This window comes from Mustela erminea, chromosome 13 (assembly GCF_009829155.1).
Source record: "Mustela erminea isolate mMusErm1 chromosome 13, mMusErm1.Pri, whole genome shotgun sequence".
NCBI classification, from domain to species: Eukaryota; Metazoa; Chordata; class Mammalia; order Carnivora; family Mustelidae; genus Mustela; species Mustela erminea.
In genome coordinates, this window is record NC_045626.1 from 36,195,365 (window position 1) to 36,213,106 (window position 17,742).

A 17,742-nucleotide genomic window follows, 5' to 3' on the forward strand; every position below is an offset into this window, starting at 1 on the left:
TTTTAATTTTTGTATATTCCTGAAATTTTGTATAATAAAAATTCAAATCAAGTTTTTTTCTTTTCTTATGGCAAAATATACATTATATAAAATATACCATTTAAAAATATTTTATTTATGTACTTGGAGAGAGAGTGCATTAAAGGAGGGGGAGGGGCAGAGGGAGAGAGAGAATCTCAAGCAGGATCTGCACTGAGCACAGAGCTCTGGGGTAGGGAGGCTCAATCCCATGACCCTGGGATCATGACCTAGCTAAAATCAAGAGTTGGATGCTTAACTAACTGAGCCACTCAGGTACTATCACGTTAACCATTTTTAGGGTATAATTCAGTGGTGTCATGTACATTTACAGTGGTGTAATATGATGCAACTATCACCGTTTCCTGAATTTTTAACCATCCCAAACAGAAATTCTGTACACACTAGACAATATCTCCCCATTCTTTCCTCTGCAGCCTTTGGTAACTTCTTTTTTTGTTTGTTTGTTTTAAAGATTTTATTTATTTGTGTGTGTGTGTGAGAGAGAGAGAGAGAGAGCGAGCACAAGCAGGTGGAGTGGTAGGCAGAGGGAGAGAGAGAAGCAGGCTCCCTGTTGAGCAGAAAGGCTGATGTGGGGCTTGATCTGAGGACCCTGGATCATGACCTGAGTGGAAGGCAGGCACCCAACCAACTGAGCCACCCAGGCACCCCAGCTGCTGGCAACTTCAATTCTACTTTTTGTCTCTATGGATTTGCCTACTCTAGGTACCTAGTATAAATGGAATCAAACAGTATTTGTCCTTTTGTGTCTGGCTTATTTCACTTAGCATGGTGTTTCCAAAGTTCACCTGTGTTGTAACATGTATCAGGATTTAATTTCTTTTTATTATTGAAAAATATCCCATTGTATGTATATACTGCCTTTTGTTTGCACATTCACCTGATGGTTTTATTTTATTTTTTAATTTTTTAAAAAGATTTTATTTATTTATTTGACAGCAGAGATCACAAGTAGGCAGAGAGGCAGGCAGAGAGAGAGAGGGAGGCAGGCTCCCTGCTGAGCAGAGAGCCCAATGCGGGGCTCTACCCCAGGACCCTGAGATCATGACCTGAGCCGAAGGCAGAGGCTTAACCCACTGAGTCACCCAGGCACCCTTGTTGGTTTAATTTTTAAAAGGAACTTCTTTATCGGGGAGAAGGGCAGGCAATTGCAGGAAGGATATTGTTTGCATTTTAAATGGATGGAAGACAGTGGAAAATGGAATTGCATAGGATTTGAGAAATAAGTTTGGCACTCCTAGAGGCTCAAGAACATACGGAAGCTATGAGCAATGGGTCTTCTGAGAATAGTGGAACTCAATTAATCTGAACCTTGTACACCATACTAAGGATACAATCTTATTCTTATAAGCAAGGAGAGCCACTGGAAGTTTTTCTCTGGCCCCACTCAAATATATTTACTCTTTTCCTCAATCCAAGCTTGTGGTCAAAAACTCAACCCATACTGGAATATATACATTGTAAAGAAGAAACTGTTTTCTTACCCATAGAGCTAACGACTGATTAACAGTTTGATGTATATCATATATTAAACTCACCAACTGAAAGACCACAAGAACTACCTAAAGTTAAAGTTAGGGATTTTTTGGTAACTTTTTCTTTTTCTTTTTCTTTCTTTCTTTCTTCCTTTTTCTTTTTCTTTTCTTTTCTTTTTTTTTAAGTAATCTCTACACCCAACATGGGGCTCACACTCATGACCCCGAGATCAAGAGCGGTATGCTATCCAGACTAAGCCAGCCAGAAACCCCTAAAGTTAGGTTTATTTAATTTGCTGCAGCAGGAAGGGACCTTCATCAGAGAAACTGTGGGCGTGCCCTTAGGAAAGAATTGGGAAGGGCTTATTAGAAGGTTTGAGCTTGTGTTGGCTGATATTACGGAGGTTTTAGGGAAAGCAAGGGTCTGTTGTGAGTTGGATGCTGTCAGGAAACAGAGGCAATTTGGTGAGTGGGTAGATCTGTGATTTTATCTACAACGCCAAAGGATTAAGGTGGGGTTTTATTGATAAAGGATCTGTAATCATTTATGTTTGTTATAAGAGGTAGCTTTTAGGAATTTCTGTGGTTTCAAAGTAGCTTCCGCTCTGTTTTGTTCCACTAAAGTCACAGAATGGCCTTGTCTGATTATTGTGTATATCCTGTGAGGGTAGTTGATGTTCGGTTAGGAACGCCAATGCCTAGCAATCCACTTGCGGGGTTATCTTTTTCCTTTCTCACTTCCCCATTTTAGCAGTGGGCAGATGAAGTCAGCCTGCTGGATGTATTACTCTCTGAAGTTCAGATCCAATGTCAAGATTCCGTTGATCGGAAGGTTGTTTGAAGAACATCATCTCTTACTGAACTCAAGTCAGTACTTGACATTCCTTTTGTTGGAAGCAGAGCTGTAGTATCATCTGATGAGACAATGGCTGCATGGCAAAATTTACACGTATGGGAAAATTGCATGTACCTGATCTCCTAATTTATTTGTTTCCTGGAATATTTTAGTAATACTAAGGGCGCCTGGGTGGCTCAGTTGTGGGGCGTCTGCCTTCGGCTCAGGTCATGATTCCAGGGTCCTGGGATCGAGTCTCATATCGGGCTCCCTGCTCAGCAGGAAGCCTGCTTCTCCCTTTCCTGCTTCCCTTGCTTGTGTTCCCTCTCTCTCACTGTGTCTCTCTCTGTCAAATAAATAAATAAAATCTTTAAGGAAAAAAAAAAAAAGATTTCAGAGCAGTCTGTAGGGATGTAAGTATAAGGAAGCCTGAACAAGACTGGGTTTAAGGGTACCAAACTCCCTGCAGAGTCAAACATCCACGTATAACTTTTGACTCCCCCCGAAACTTAACTAGTGAGAACTTACAATTGACTGAGCTTAACCAACAACATAAACAATTGATTTACACATATTTTATATGTTGTATGTATTATATACTGTATTCTTACAACAAAGTAAGCTAGGGAAAAGAAAATGTTGTTAAGATAATCATAAGGAAGGGTCACCTGGGTGGCACAGTCGGTTAAGTATCTGCCTTGGACTCTGGTCGTGATCCCAAGGTCTTGGGATCATGCCCCATGTTGGGCTCTCTGTTCAGTGGGGAGCTTTCTTCTCCCTCTCTCTCTGCCTACAGCTCCCCCTGCTTGTGCTCTCTTTCTCTCTCTCTGTCAAATGAATAAATAAAATCTTTAAAAAAAAAGAAAATCATAAGGAAGAAAAAATACATTTACAGTCCTGTACTTTAAAAAATCCAAACATAAGTGGACCCACGCAGTTCAAACCCATGTTGCTAAAGGGTCAGCTGTACATTTTTTTCTAAGATAGTACATATTCCACCGCAAGAGTCTCATACATCTGGAGCTGCTCTATTTTGATCATTGCTGATCAAAGTTTATGAACTTTTGAGAGGGGTTCTAAGACTTGAGTGGCTTATCATTACCTTTGCTGCTATTTCCTGAACTTAGCATGTAAGATGCCCCCCCCACACACACACTTTTTGAGACAGGATTGTCCCTTCCAAGTATGACATGATAGGGACGTTGGCTTTTGAATATTTTGCCTGTTGTGGTGTAAGCTGTATAAAGAATTTTTTGTGGGGTACTTGGCTGGCTCAGCTGGTAAAGGATGTTTTTCGTGATCTTGGAGTCGTGAGTTCAAGCCCCACACTGGGGAATAGAGATTACGTAAATAAATAAATAAATAAATAAATAAATAAATAAAGTTAGTAATTGAAGCTAATTAACCAGGAAATGAACTGTATTTTTACAAGGAAAGATACTAGTGGGAACTGGGTGGGCCTCAGAGGAAAGTGGATACAAACACAGTAGCTGGTTTTATTATATGTTTCAACTAAATCATAAAAAATCCCACTAGATATTAGACTCAATACGAATGACTAACTGAGATTAAAAAGAGCCGGGGTGCCTGGGTGGCTCAGTCAGTTAAGTGTCCAACTCTTGATTTTGGCTCAGGTCATGATCTCAGGGTCATGAGATCCAGCCACACACCAGGCTCTGTGCTGGCCATGGAGCTTGCTTAAGATTCTCTCTCTCTCCCTCTGACCCTCCCCATGTTCATGCAGGCGTGTGCTCTCACACTCACACATGCACACACACATCCTCAAAAAAAAAAAAAAAAAAGATAAAAAGAACAATATTTGAAGAAAAAATAAAAAATTAAAAAAATTAAAAACAGGGCCACCTGGCTGGCTCAGTTGGTAGAGTACTCAACTCTTGATCTGGGGTTCATGACTTCAAGTCCCACATAGAGTGGATTGCATTGAATTTGAAGATTGCATTGGGTAATAATTGCCATATTAACAATGCAAGTCTTTCAATCCATGAGCAAGTTATGTCTGTTCACTTATCTAGGTCTTCTTCAATTTCTTTCAATAATATTTTGTAGTTTTCAGTGTACACCTGAAAAATCTCCTTGGTTACATTTATTCCAAATTATTTTATTATTTTTTATGTTATTGTACTAATTTTACTAATTTCATTTTCAAATTGTTCATTGCTGGTATGTAGAACTACAACTGGTCTTTGCGTATTCATCTGGTATCCTCTTTTTTTGCTGAGTTAATTTATTAGCTCTAGTGCTTTTGTGGATTCCTTAGGATTTTTTTTAGGCTTTTTTAATGTATAAGATCATGTCTCCTGCAAATAGAGATCATTTTACCCCCTCCTTTCCAATTTGGATACCTTTTATTTCTTTTCATTACCTAATTGCTATGTCTAGAACTTCCAGTATAATGTTGAATAGAAATGACAAAAATGCATGTATTTGTCTTGTTTCTGATCTTAGGAAGAAAGCTTTCAGTCTTAAATCACTGAATATAATGTTAGCTATGGGTTTTCCTGTACACTTTTTCTTTTTTTTTTTAAGATTTTATTTATTTTACAGTGAGAGAGAGAGAGAGAGAGCACAAGCAGGGGGAGTGGCAGGCAGAGAGAGAGGGAGAAGCAGGCTTTCTTAACCAATTTAGCAGACTCTTAACCAACTGAGCCACCAGGCACCCTTCATACACTTATTTTTTTTTTAAAGACTTTATTTCTTTATTTGAGAGAGAGAGACAGTGAGAGAGAGGATAAGCGAGGAGAAGGTCAGAGGGAGAAGCAGACTCCCCGTGGAGCTGGGAGCCTGATGCGGGACTCAATCCCGGGACTCCAGGATCATGACCTGAGCTGAAGGCAGTTGTCCAACCAACTGAACCACCCAGGCATGCCCCTTCATACACTTATTATGTTCAGAAAGTTTCCTTTTATTCCTACTTTGATGAGGTGTTTCATTGTTTTGTTTGTTTTTTTCATGAAAGGATGCTGGATTTTTTTTATCAATTGAAATGATCACTTGTTTTTTCCTTCGTTCTACTAATATGGTGTATAATGTTGATTGAATTTTGTAGTTGAACCACCCTTACATTCTTAAGATAAATCCCACTTGGTCATGATGAATAGTACTCTTAATAGGATGCTGGATTGAGTTTACTAGTATTTTGCTCAGGATTTTTGCATCTATATTCATAAGCAATATTGGCCTATAGTCTCTTCTTGCAATAAACTTCTTTTTTTAAGTTGAAGGAGCACATCTCTTTGTTACTTAGTGGCTATTCCAGTAAAGCCAAAGATAGTTTACAGAAAAAATACATTATTCTGAATTTGAGGCCTATATTTGGAAAGACAAAATCAAGAAGTATAGCCAGAGGATATTATGAAAATAAGTTATAATTATCTAAGGGCAAGGGTGCCAGGGTAGCTCAGTAGATTAAGCATTTGCCTTCAGCTCAGGACATGATCTCAGGGTCCTAGAATTGAGTCCTGTGTTGGGCTCCCTGCTCAGCAGGGAGTCTGCTTCTCCCTCTTCCTCTACCCCTCCGCCCATTCATGCTCTGTCTCTCTCTCTCAAATAAACAAATAAAATACTTTAAAAAATTATCTAAGGGGACGCCTGGGTGGCTCAGTTGGTTGGACGACTGCCTTCGGCTCAGGTCATGATCCTGGAGTCCCGGGATCAAGTCCTACATCGGGGTCCCAGCTCCATGGGGAGTCTGCTTTTCTCTCTGACCTTCTCCTCGCTCATGCTCTCTCTCACTGTCTCTCCCTCAAATAAATAAATAAAATCTTAAAAAAAATTATCTAAGGGCAAATGCAGTTACAACCAATATTTTGAAAACACAGCAATAAGTAACAGTGCCAATAAATACAGATCTAACAGCTCTGTATGGAAAGCTGTATTACACAGACATATACAGAATACTGTATAAGTCCATAGCAGGGGCGGCCAAATCAGACTGAGGACTAAAACAAACAGAAGAGCTGGTGCTTTGGCTGAGTCACTGAGAAAAAATCTAGTGGGGCAGAGAATATATAAACTATATAATTATAAATAATACAGATTAGTAGTGTAAGTTCTAAATAAGGTATTCAAATCAGTAAATAATACAGAAAGGAACTTTTTACATACATTGGACTCGTTGAGAAAGAAAAGAAGGTGGAATTTACGGTGGCCTTTAAATTTCAGGTAGAATTGAGATAAAGAATGGAGTGTGAAGAATTAGAATCTTACGTGAAAACATAATTTGAGAGATGATATGTAACAATTTTGGTGGCTGCAGGGTTCATGGGAGGGAATAGTGTTGAAGATACACTGAGGTCTCAGAAGACAGGTACGTGAAACTCTGCCTAAGTTCAGGCAAAAACTGGACTAAACAGATTGGAAAACCAAGTTTGTACAACTGGGAAAGAAGCATGAAGAGACATGAATAGATACTGGAGTAAGAGGAAGAAAGAGGAGAGTTATCTCACCTCGTGAGATATTTTTTTTGAACCTTGTAGTAACATTAAAAATGGGAATGATGATCTATAACTATAATTGAACAAAAAAACATATTTGATGCCTAGTTGGTGCAAAGTTCTTAAACAGTCCTTCTCAAGAGATAATAATTCCTGGGGCCCTAGGTGGCTCAGTGGGTTAAGCCTCTGCCTTCAGCTCAGGTCATGATCTCAGGTACTGGACTGGAGCCCCAGATGGGTCTCTTTGCTCAGCAGGGAGCCTGCTTCCCCCCTCCCCAGCCCTGCCCTCTGTCTGTTTCTTTGCCTACTTGTGATCTCTCTCTCTGTCCAATAAATAAATAAAATATTAAAAAAAAAAAGTTCCTGTGGGTTTTTATTTATCTTTCTTGAAGTTTATATTTATATTTGGAATGTGACAGTATCTTTGTGTTCCCTTTGTGAACTCATAGTACTATGTCAAAATGTATGGATTTATCATACATCATAAGCCATTTGTCACATATCAAAATGCTGGGTTTAAAAAATATATTATTTATTTATTTGGGAGAGAGAGAAAGAAAGAACGAGCAGGGGGAGGGGCAGAGGGAGAAGTAGCCTCCCCAGCAAGTAGGGAGCCCAAGGAAGGGCTTGATCCCAGGATTCTGGGATCAAGCGTGAGCCAAAGGCAAACGCTTAACCAAATGAGCCACCCAGGCACCCCGAAATGCTCGATTAATTATGAGATTTCTGAAAGTAATTTTTAATTATGTAAGAAATACATGAACCCATTCTTGTAAAAAATGAAAACAATATAACCACAGCTCAAGGGCTCCAATTCTGATCCTGACTTTGACACCACTGTTAATGTAGTGTGAATTCTTCCAGACTTTTTGCCATGCATTTACATACTTATGAATTCATATACAATATATGCTTTTTTTTTTTAAAGCTTTATTTATTTAGAGAGAGAGCATGAGCAGGGGGAGGGGGAGAGGCAGAGGAAGAGGGAGAGAGAGAAGCTGTCGGAGTTGAGCAACTCGCAGCGACCAGGGAGCCCAGTGTAGGCGGGGGTACTCCATCCCACAAAGCTGAGATCACGATCTGAGCCGAAATTAAGAGACTGAGGGTCAACCGATTGAGCCACCCAGGTGCCCCACAATATACACTTTCATAAAACCAATGTTATACTATATTTTACACACTAAAACAAAACAAAAACCCTCCAACCCACCATTGGATTTATTAATCTTTTAAACTGCTATATGTATTCTATACTATGCAGTTTCACCATTAATCTAGCCATTTACCTTCTGTGAACGTCCCACCTCTTTCGAGTTAGTGAGCCAGACTGAACAGCTAGCATACAGCTCATTGTGCAAACCTGCTGCTGTTTTCCTATCACTGAAGGCAGTTAGCCAAATTGCAGGGTCACAGGGAAGGTTCAATTATGAAAATGTAATATATCATGCCAAATAGTCTTCCAAATTGGCTGTACCAATTTACACGCCTTTGCAGAGATTTTTAATTCGTTTTCAGCAGATAATTTTACCATAGAAGTCCTGGTTGGGCTAGCTCCACCCCTTCCCTGGCCATAACCCAGGCTGCACGCCCCCACGTGCCACCCAAGCGCCAGCTTTGGCCCCGCCCCTTCGCTCCGAGGACCAGCCGCTTGGCCTCGCCTCTTCCGAGGGCGGGGCGTGGATGGGCCCTGACGTCACTGCCGGCCAGACGCCATCTTGCTGGTTTGCGGCCGGTCTTGGATGTGGCGGCCGCGGTGGTGAAGGCGTGGGGAAGGGTGGGGTGAGGGGGCGAGGCCGCGGCGCGGGCGGCTAAACTCTCCTCCCCTCAGCCCCACCGCGTGGGACGGCGTGAACGCGGTGTCGGAGGGATGTCAGCCTTCTCTGAGGCGGCGCTGGAGAAGAAGCTGTCGGAGTTGAGCAACTCGCAGCAGAGCGTGCAGACCTTGTCCCTGTGGCTCATCCACCACCGCAAGCACTCGCGGCCCATCGTCACCGTGTGGGAGCGGGAGCTGCGTAAAGGTGAGTCGCCCCGCCGCCGGCCTGTTCCCTGGTGCCGGCGGGCCCCCTGACCCTGCCACCCCCATTCCGCCAGCGACCCCAGCTCCCTGCTGCCCGGCACCGCCCTACTTGGCGCCCCCGTCTCCCCGGCGTCGGTGGTCCGCGGGCTGGGAGGAGCGGCGTGCGCCGCGCTTCCCGCAGAATCTGCGCCTTACTGTAGGTATTACTGCATAGGGAACGAAGGATGCAAAACAGAACCAAAAGCCCTTCTGATTTAACACGGAGGCAACAGTCAGGGGCTCAGGGCTCTTTCCCTGATTAGGGCCAGAAATTCGGGCAGTCAGGTATTTTCTTTCATTCTGTAGATAAAATGGAAGATAGGGCTGAAAAAGGGAAGTGGAAGTGGAAAGGAAAAAAGATTGGTGTGGGGTTGGGAGTTAATTCCATCATTTCTATAACACGTCAACTCAGTCTTGTAAAATTAATAGCGGAATCAGAGTTTTGGAATTGGGGAATCTGAAATTGCATCCATGCATGATGCAGTGGATTTTTTTGTAGATTTTTTGGTAGATTTTAGAGGACTAGGTTTCAGCGAATTTATTAACTGCCTGGATTGCAGTTGCTTCACGTCAAAATGAAGGAGTTAGATTGAGTGATTTAAAGTCCTTTCGTGCTCTGTGACTATATACTTCTAGGGCAGTGTACTTGTTTTGCAAAACATTAGTGCTCCTGTAAATGAAGTTAACTTTTAAGAGTAGTATGTGCTCTCACTAAAATATTCAGAATTATTTCACTTCTGCAGAGCAACTGTATCTGTAAGAACTATGTATGTTAGTGTGACTAAAAATTTAAAAATTTTTATTTGGGTTTGGGTCTGGGTTTGCACCTTAATTCTTAATTTATTGGAGAGAGAGAACGGCACTCCTTGTTACTGTTTCAGACCCCCCGATGTATTGATATGATGGTTATTAATTATGGGCTTTAACAACTTATTATTCAAAATAGATGCTTGATTACTGACCCATATGAAAGCCCTATGATGTGTTAATATGAGCGCTAAAATGTGGCATTGGCTATAGGAAGTGGAGAAGAACTGTCCTTGCGTATTTACTTGTGGTTAATCTCTTAGGAGAAATTGACTTAGAGCCTTGTTTTTCAGTTCATATGTAAGTGCATGTGTATTGGCACTCAAGGAGGAGTTCTTCATCTGTGAGGGGTCAGAAAGGTTTGAGAAACCTAGGTATAAACGTCTGGAAAATAGCTGTGAACTTTGAAAAGGCAGTAATTGTCTTTGCTGCAGATTTTGGAAACACATAAAATCAATAAAGGATTGGTACCCAAACTGTCTTAAGAACTACTACAAATCAGCAGAAAAATAGTAATGCTGTTAAAGGCATTTCACATGAGGGGAAACCTGAAAGGCCAAAGAATGATACTTAATAATCAGGAAAAAATAAACCGATGAGGTACCACTTTATAATCTTCAGTTTGTAAAAGTATGGCAATACCAAGAATCAGTGAGGATGAGGAGAAACAGGAACACTCTTACACCGCTGGTTGGAGTGTAAAAAGATCAACCTAGTGACCTCTAATGAAGTTGAAGGTACATAGTCTTTGACCTAGCAGTTCTTCTAGGAAACTAGTACCTGTGCTCAAGAAATTACATTTATTGCAGCTTCTTAGTAGCAAAATTAGAAACAGTTTAAATATCTCATTAGTTGGGACTATGGACAAATACATTGTAATATTCATAGACTGTAATACTGACCAGCAGTTGTCATGAAACAATATGATTGAATTAAAAAATAACAAACAAGCAAAATGTTGAGCTAAGAAGGCAAGGTGCAGACCAGTATGCTATTTGCTAAAGTTTGAAAACATGCAAAAACAAATTCTGTGTTTTGTACCTGTAGTTACAGTTAAAACATGCATAGTGGTGATTAACATCATGTTGCAAGATAGTGGTTACCATAAAGGAGAGAGGAAGTGAAAGTGGATCTGTGTTATCGTATATTTCATTTATTTTTTCAAAAATTTGATACATATGGGAGAGTGATAAGGTGATATTTACTGGGCTTGGGGATATTTCCATACATAGAAGCTTCATAGTTAGGAAAAACTTAAGGCCTATAAAAAGATGCATTAGAAGGAGAGTGGTGCTGGGTGATGACGGTGATAGTGGTAGTAGTGGCGATGATCATGCTGCTGCTGCTACTGACTGCCGTTTTGTTTGGTCTTGGATTATCTGCCAAAAGTTTCCTTTCTTTGATATGACTGTACTTTTGTAGGGCGCAGTCTTTGTGTCCCCCCACCTCCTCTGTAGTTCTCTTCTTCAGCTTTAGGATCCTGCATTGCCTGTAATGTAATGAGAATGAGAATGAATAATTTACTGAACATCAGGCATTGTTTTAGCCATCTTACAGTGATATCGTGAACCCTCATGTTATCTCTACAAAATAAGTGTTTATAAAATGAATTGAGGGTCAGTGGCTTGGGCCTCTGCTTTCAGCTCAGGTCATGATCTCAGGGTCCTGGGATCGAGTCCCACATCGGGCTCTCTCCTCGGCAAGGGAGCCTGCTTCCCCTCTCTCTCTGCCTGTTTGTGATCTCTCTCTCTCTGTCAAACAAATAAATAAAGAAATAAAATCTTTTTAAAAAACCAAATTGATCAAACTTGAAGTAAAGAAGCAAATGAATAAAATAACAAATAACATTTTATGTTAAGTGTGGCATTCTTTAGTTTCTTGAAATGTTTAAAGAAGACAAAAATGTGACACTAGTAGGAAAAATTACTGTTTCAAAGATGAGAAGGAATAGGTAACACGATAATGTCACACATGGTAATCATTCAGTTTGGAAGATTTCCTTTCTTGTTGTACCTTCCTTATTTTTTCATCCTTCAAAGAAAGAATTTCTGGAGTGGGGACAAGAAAAAGAATTTCTCTTTAGAGGGATATCCCCGAAGGCCTTTATGAAGACTAAAATAGCTATAATTTCCCTGAGAAATGCAGTAGAATGTAACCAGAAACATGAGGATTTTGTTGTTTTTGTTTTGTTTTTTAATTTTTATTTATTTATTTTTAAAATTTCTTTTCAGTGTTCCAGAGTTCATTGTTTATGCACCACACCCAGTGCTCCATACAATACTACCCTCCATAATACCTGCCACCAGGCTTACCCAACCTTCCACCCTCCTCCCCTCCAAAACCCTGTTTGTTTCTCAGAGTCATAGTCTCTCATGGTTTGTCTCCCTCAGGATCTTGTTGTTTTGTAAGAGCTTTAAAAAAAAAATTTTTTTTTAGAGATTTTATTTTAGAGAGAGAGAGAGATCAGGAGCTGGGGGGGTGTGGTAGAGGGAGGAGCAGATTCCCGCTTAGCAGGGAGCCCTATGTGGGCCTCAATCCCAGGACCCTGGGAACGTGACCTTAGCTGGAGGCAGATGCTTAACTGATTGAGCCACTAGGTGACATATAATAACTTTATTGAGATATAATTAACATATTACATAATTCATTCATTTAAAGTATACAGTTCAGTGGCTTTTAGTGTATCATATAGTTATGAGTCTTCTACTACAATTTTAGAATGTTTTCATCACCCAAAAAGAAACTGGCTTTTAGGCATCATCCCTAACCTCTTCCACCTTCCCCAGCCCTGGGCAACAATTAATTTACTTTGTCTCTACAGATTTGCCTATTCTTAGCATTTTATTAAATGGAATCATACAGTATGACGTCTTTTGTGACTGACTTCTTTTGGTTAGCATGTTTTCCAGGCTCATCCATGTTGTATTATAGCATCTATCAGTACTTCATTCATTTTTTTTTTTTTTTTTAAGATTTATTTATTTTAGAGAGAGAGTGTGGGTGGGAGGGGCAGAGGGAGAGATAGAGACAATCTTAAGCAGACTCTAAGCTGAGCATGGAGCCTGATATGGGGCTTGATCTTATGACCTTGAGATCACAACCTGAGCCAAGACCCGGAGTCTGACAAATAACCGACTGGGTGGCACCCCAGTACTTCATTCCTTCTTATGGCCAAGTAATAATTCATTATATGAATTTTTTTTATTCATCAGTTGATAGACATTTGGGTTGTTTCCATGTTTTGCTCTTATGAATAATAGTGCCATGAACATTTGCATACACGTTTTTGTGTGGGTGTTTTTTCATATTTTTTGGAAATACACCTATGGGTAGAATTGCTAGGTCATATAGGAACCTTGTGTTCAACCTTTTGAAGAACTGCCAGACTGTTTTCCACAGTGACTATCATACAGTCCTGTCAGCAGTGCATGAGCATCTAGTTTTTCTACATCTCTGCCAACAATTGTATTATCTGTCTTTTTTATTATAGCCACCTTGCTCAGTGTAAATTGGTGAATGATTGTGATTTTCATTTGCATTTCCCTGTTGGCTAAGGATTTTGAGCACGTTTTCATGTGCTTATTGGCCATTTGTATGTTGTCTTTGGATAAATGTTTGTTGAGCTCTTCCCCTCACCCCTTTTTTTAATGTAGGCTCCATACCCAGGCTGGAGCCTAGTGCAGAACTTGAACTTACCATCTTGAGATCAATACCTGAGCTGAGATCAAGAGTTGGGCACTTAACCGACTGAGCCACCCAAGCGCCCTGATCCTTACCCATTTTCAAATTGGGTTATTTGTCTTTTTATTAATTGAGTTACAAGTGTTCTTTTTTTTTTTTTTTAAGATTTTATTTATTTATTTGACAGAGAGATTACAAGTAGGTAGAGAGGCAGGAAGAGAGAGAGGAAGAGGAAGGAGGCTCCCTGCTGAGCAGAGAGCCCGATGTAGGGCTCGATCTCAGGACCCTGGGATCATGACCTGAGCTGAAGGCAGAGGCTTTAACCCATTGAGCCACCCAGGTGCCCAACAAGTGTTCTTTATGTATTCTGGATACTAGTCCCTTATCAGTTACAAGACTTGTGAACGTTTTCTTTCATTCATTCACTCTCTTACTTACTGTCTTTTGAATGCAGTTGTTTTCATCTCTGACTCAAGTTTGGGGCTGAATTATAAAACTATTAACATATATCACTAGTTATATGTTACTCATTGCTATGGAAATAATGACCATGAACATACCAGAGTTTACAAAGCAACTCTGATATTTGGGCACTTTTCTACACACAAACACAATAGAATTGGCCTCAGTCAGTTGAGCGTTTGACTCTTGGTTTTGGCTGAGGTCATGATCTTGTGGTCACAGAGGGGAACCCCATATCAGGTGCTGTGCTCATCATTGAGTCTGTTTCAGCTTCTCTCTCCCTCTTATTCCTGCTCTCTTACTCTCTTTCTCCAAAAATAAAAATTTTTTAAAAAGATTTTATTTATTTGACAGAGAGAGATCATAAGTAGGCAGAGAGAGAAGGGGAAGCAGGCCACTTGCTGAGCAGAGTCGGATCTCAGGACCCTGTGATCATGACCCGAGCTGAAGGCAGAGGCTTAACCCACTGAGCCACCCAGGCACCCCATTCCTCAAATATTTATTGAGAGAGCTCCTGCTCTGTTGCTAGACCAAGGATGATTCAGCAGATAAGACACACATAGCTGTCTTCATGGAACTTACATACCAGTCAGGGAAATGGACTCTACTAATTGTACCTGAATAGTGATACAAAGAAGAAATATAACTGGAAAACTAGACTGGTGGCAATTGGGGAAAGCTTCTTTGATTTGAGATATAAAATATGAATAGAGTTTACCAGAAGTTTACAAAATATATGGACAATTTTTACTGTTGTTTTAGTCGTTTAAATGTGGTTTTATGTAGAACAAATGTTACTTGACATTGTAAATATAACAGTTCATGGTTCCTTTTTGGAACTAGGCAGGATAATGAAGTAAACATTTTAGATAAAAACATTTTTTTAAAAGATTTTATTTATTTATTTGACAGACAGAGTTCACAAGTAGGCAGAGAAGCAGGCAGAAAGATAGGAGGAAGCAGGCTCCCTGCTGAGTGGAGAGCCCGATGCCCGTCTCGATCCCAGGACCCTGGGACCTTGACCTGAGCCGAAGGCCCCACTGAGCCACCCAGGCGCCTCTAGATAAATTTTTAATGTTCTATGTCTACAAAGAACTTGAAGTGATTTAAGATACTTTATTTTTTTAAAGATTTTATTTATTTATTTGATGGAGAGAGAGAGACATCACAAGTAGGCAGAGAGACAGGCAGAGGGGGCGTAGGCTCCCCACTGAGCAGAGATCACAATGTGGGGCCTGATCCCAGGACCCTGAGATCATGACCTGAGCTGAAGGCAGAGACTTAACCCACTGAGCCACCCAGGTGCGCCTAAGATATTTTAAATCTTTTTGTTTGTAAAATGCATTAAGAGGATTATAATGATTAATATTATGGTCACCTTGCTGTGACCTAGGTTTTTTGGACATTTTTGGTTCTGTAGCATAACTCTTGACTGCTACCAGGCACCTATTAGTCTTATTCTTCTTTTTATAGCTTTTCCTTAGTCCCTTCTCTAATAGTCCATACTCTGATAACTGAGAAATTAAGTAAAAATTTCACTATGCTTATGTTAATTGCCTGGACTTCCCAGGTGTATTAAAAAATATATAGCAGTATCTTACTAATAACATGCCGCAAAAAAATAAAACTCGAAAGGGAAGAAAGTTTATAAAGAGAGGAGTAAGACTCCTTTCCATTATTCTTCCCTTCCTTACCTACGCATTTTCCCCACCTAGAATCAGTTTGTTAACAATTTGTATATTCTTCCAGAATTTTCTATGTATATATAGCAATTTATATGTTATAATTTCATTATCTTGCTTGGACAGATGGTAGAGTATTATATAGATTAACATATAGACTTCTCTTGCTTTGCATTCTTCTAATATATATTTCAGATTGTTGCATATTTGTGTATATGGTGTTGCCTCCTTTAAAAAAATTAGAGCAACAGGGTTGTCTGGGTGGCTCTGTTGGTTGTGTCCAACTCTTAGTTTCATCTCAGCTCATAATCTCAGGGTCCTGGCATTGAACCCTGCATCAGTTCCACACACACAGTAGGGGTCTGTTTGAGGGCCCCCCCCCAATCTCTCAAATAAATAAATAAAATCTTTTAAAAAGATTACTGCATGTATTCGGTTTTACGGGTGCACCAAAATTTATATAACCATTACTTTATTGGTGAACATTTACGATGGATCTGTTTTTTAATATTAAAATTTGTAAATATTAATTTATGTTACTGAATATTCTAGTTTCTTCTGTAGTGATTTCCACTGACTTAAGAGACCATGATTGAAGTGATAGGCATTATAGAAGTAATAGGCATTAGTGTATTACACCATTTTTTTTTTAAAGACTTTATTCATTTATTTGACAGAGATCACAAGTAGGCAGAGAAACAGGCAGAGAGAGAGAGGAGGAAGCAGGCTCTCCATTGAGCAGAGAGCCCAATGCGGGGCTCGATCCCAGCACCCTGGGATCATGACCTGAGCCGAAGGCAGAGGCTTTAACCCACTGAGCCACCCAGGTGCCCCTAAAATCCTTTTTTTTTTTTTTTTAAAGATTTTACTTATTTATTTGACACAGAAGAGAGTATTACACCTTTTTTTTTTTTTTTTTTTAAGATTTTATTTATTCATTTGACAGAGAGAGACACAGCAAGAGAGGGAACACAAGCAGGGGGAATGGGAGAGTGAGAAGCAGGCTTCCCACCAAGCAGGGAGCCTGATGCGGGGCTCCATCCTGGGACCCCAGGATCATGACCTGAGCCGAAGGCAAACGCATAACTGACTGAGCCACCCAGGCGCCCCTATTACACCATTTTTAAAGTTCATTTTTATTCCCACATATTTTAAATGTTTCTTTTATTATAAAATTTTTATCTGTATTTGGTATAATTTTATTGTCCTTCTGTTTCATTTGTGTCTCTATTCATGTACCACTATCACACTCTGGTATGTTTTCATACCTGGTAGGACATCTCCCCACCCTAGTCCTTTCTGCCCAGCCCCCTGCAAGTTGGTTTCCCCCCGACCCCCAGTTGTCTTGTGTGTTCTTGTTTTGTTTTTCCAAATAAAGTCTAGAGTCAGCTTGTTATTTATAGGGTAAAAAACCATTTTGGTATTTTTGGAGTTACACGTCAGGTTATACATTAGCTTAAAGGCAAACTTCACATCTTTTAAATGGCAAATTGTGTTTTTAATGGCAAACCGTGCAGTCTTACTCTACATGTATTTATTGTAATTCTTTAAATAGACTTTTCTCAAACTTGTTCAGATATCACTTCTTCATACTTTATAAAGGTTATAACTTCTTGATACCTTATAAAGACCATGGTGATATGCACACTTAATTTTAAAACAACTGTACTAAATGTATTTTAATTAATTCTAGTATAGGCTAATAGACGTAAGTGTCAAAGGATTAAGCAGCATTATGCAAAAAACCTTAAAAACTGAAAAAAATACGTATTTTTATTAATTGAGAAAATGGCTTGCAGTGGTTGGTCTTTGTGATGGCACACTTTGGTCCATCTCAAGGAAAGTCATTCTGCTTCAAGAGCATGGCTTTAAAATCCTTACCTAGTCAACAAACTGCTTTTGTTTTTTGTTTTGTTTTGTTTTTAGTATTTGTGCAAATTATGTGTATTGTATTCTCTTTTATAGAATTTTTTTTTAAAGATTTTATTTATTTGACAGAGACAAAAACAGTGAGAGAGGGAACACAGGCAGGGGAAGTGGGAGATGGAGAAGCAGGCCTCCTGCCAAGCAGGGAGCCCAGTGTAGGGCTCCGTCCCGGGACCCTGGGATCACAACCTGAGCCAAAGACAGATGCTTAACAACTGAGCCACCCAGGCTCCCCTATAGATTATTTTTTTTTAAACAAATTAAAATTTTTTGGGTGGTCAGGGACCATGTTTTGCTGATGAAAAAATTAAGTTTTCTTAGAGTA

The 17,742-nt window shown here is 39.9% G+C and overlaps 1 protein-coding gene across 3 annotated transcripts in view; it reads left to right on the forward strand.

Moving 5' to 3' along the window:
• The first annotated feature begins 8,489 nt into the window (after positions 1–8,489).
• Positions 8,490–17,742, forward strand: part of RPRD1A (regulation of nuclear pre-mRNA domain containing 1A) — a 76,286-nt gene continuing 67,033 nt past the window's right edge. For all 3 annotated transcript variants that reach the window (XR_004278093.1, XM_032310701.1, XM_032310702.1), the window contains exon 1: positions 8,490–8,821. Coding sequence is in view for 2 of the 3 variants with exons in the window: in XM_032310701.1 (XP_032166592.1) it covers positions 8,671–8,821 (151 nt within the window). In the remaining variant the exon portion in view is untranslated. The remainder of the gene's footprint in view (positions 8,822–17,742) is intronic.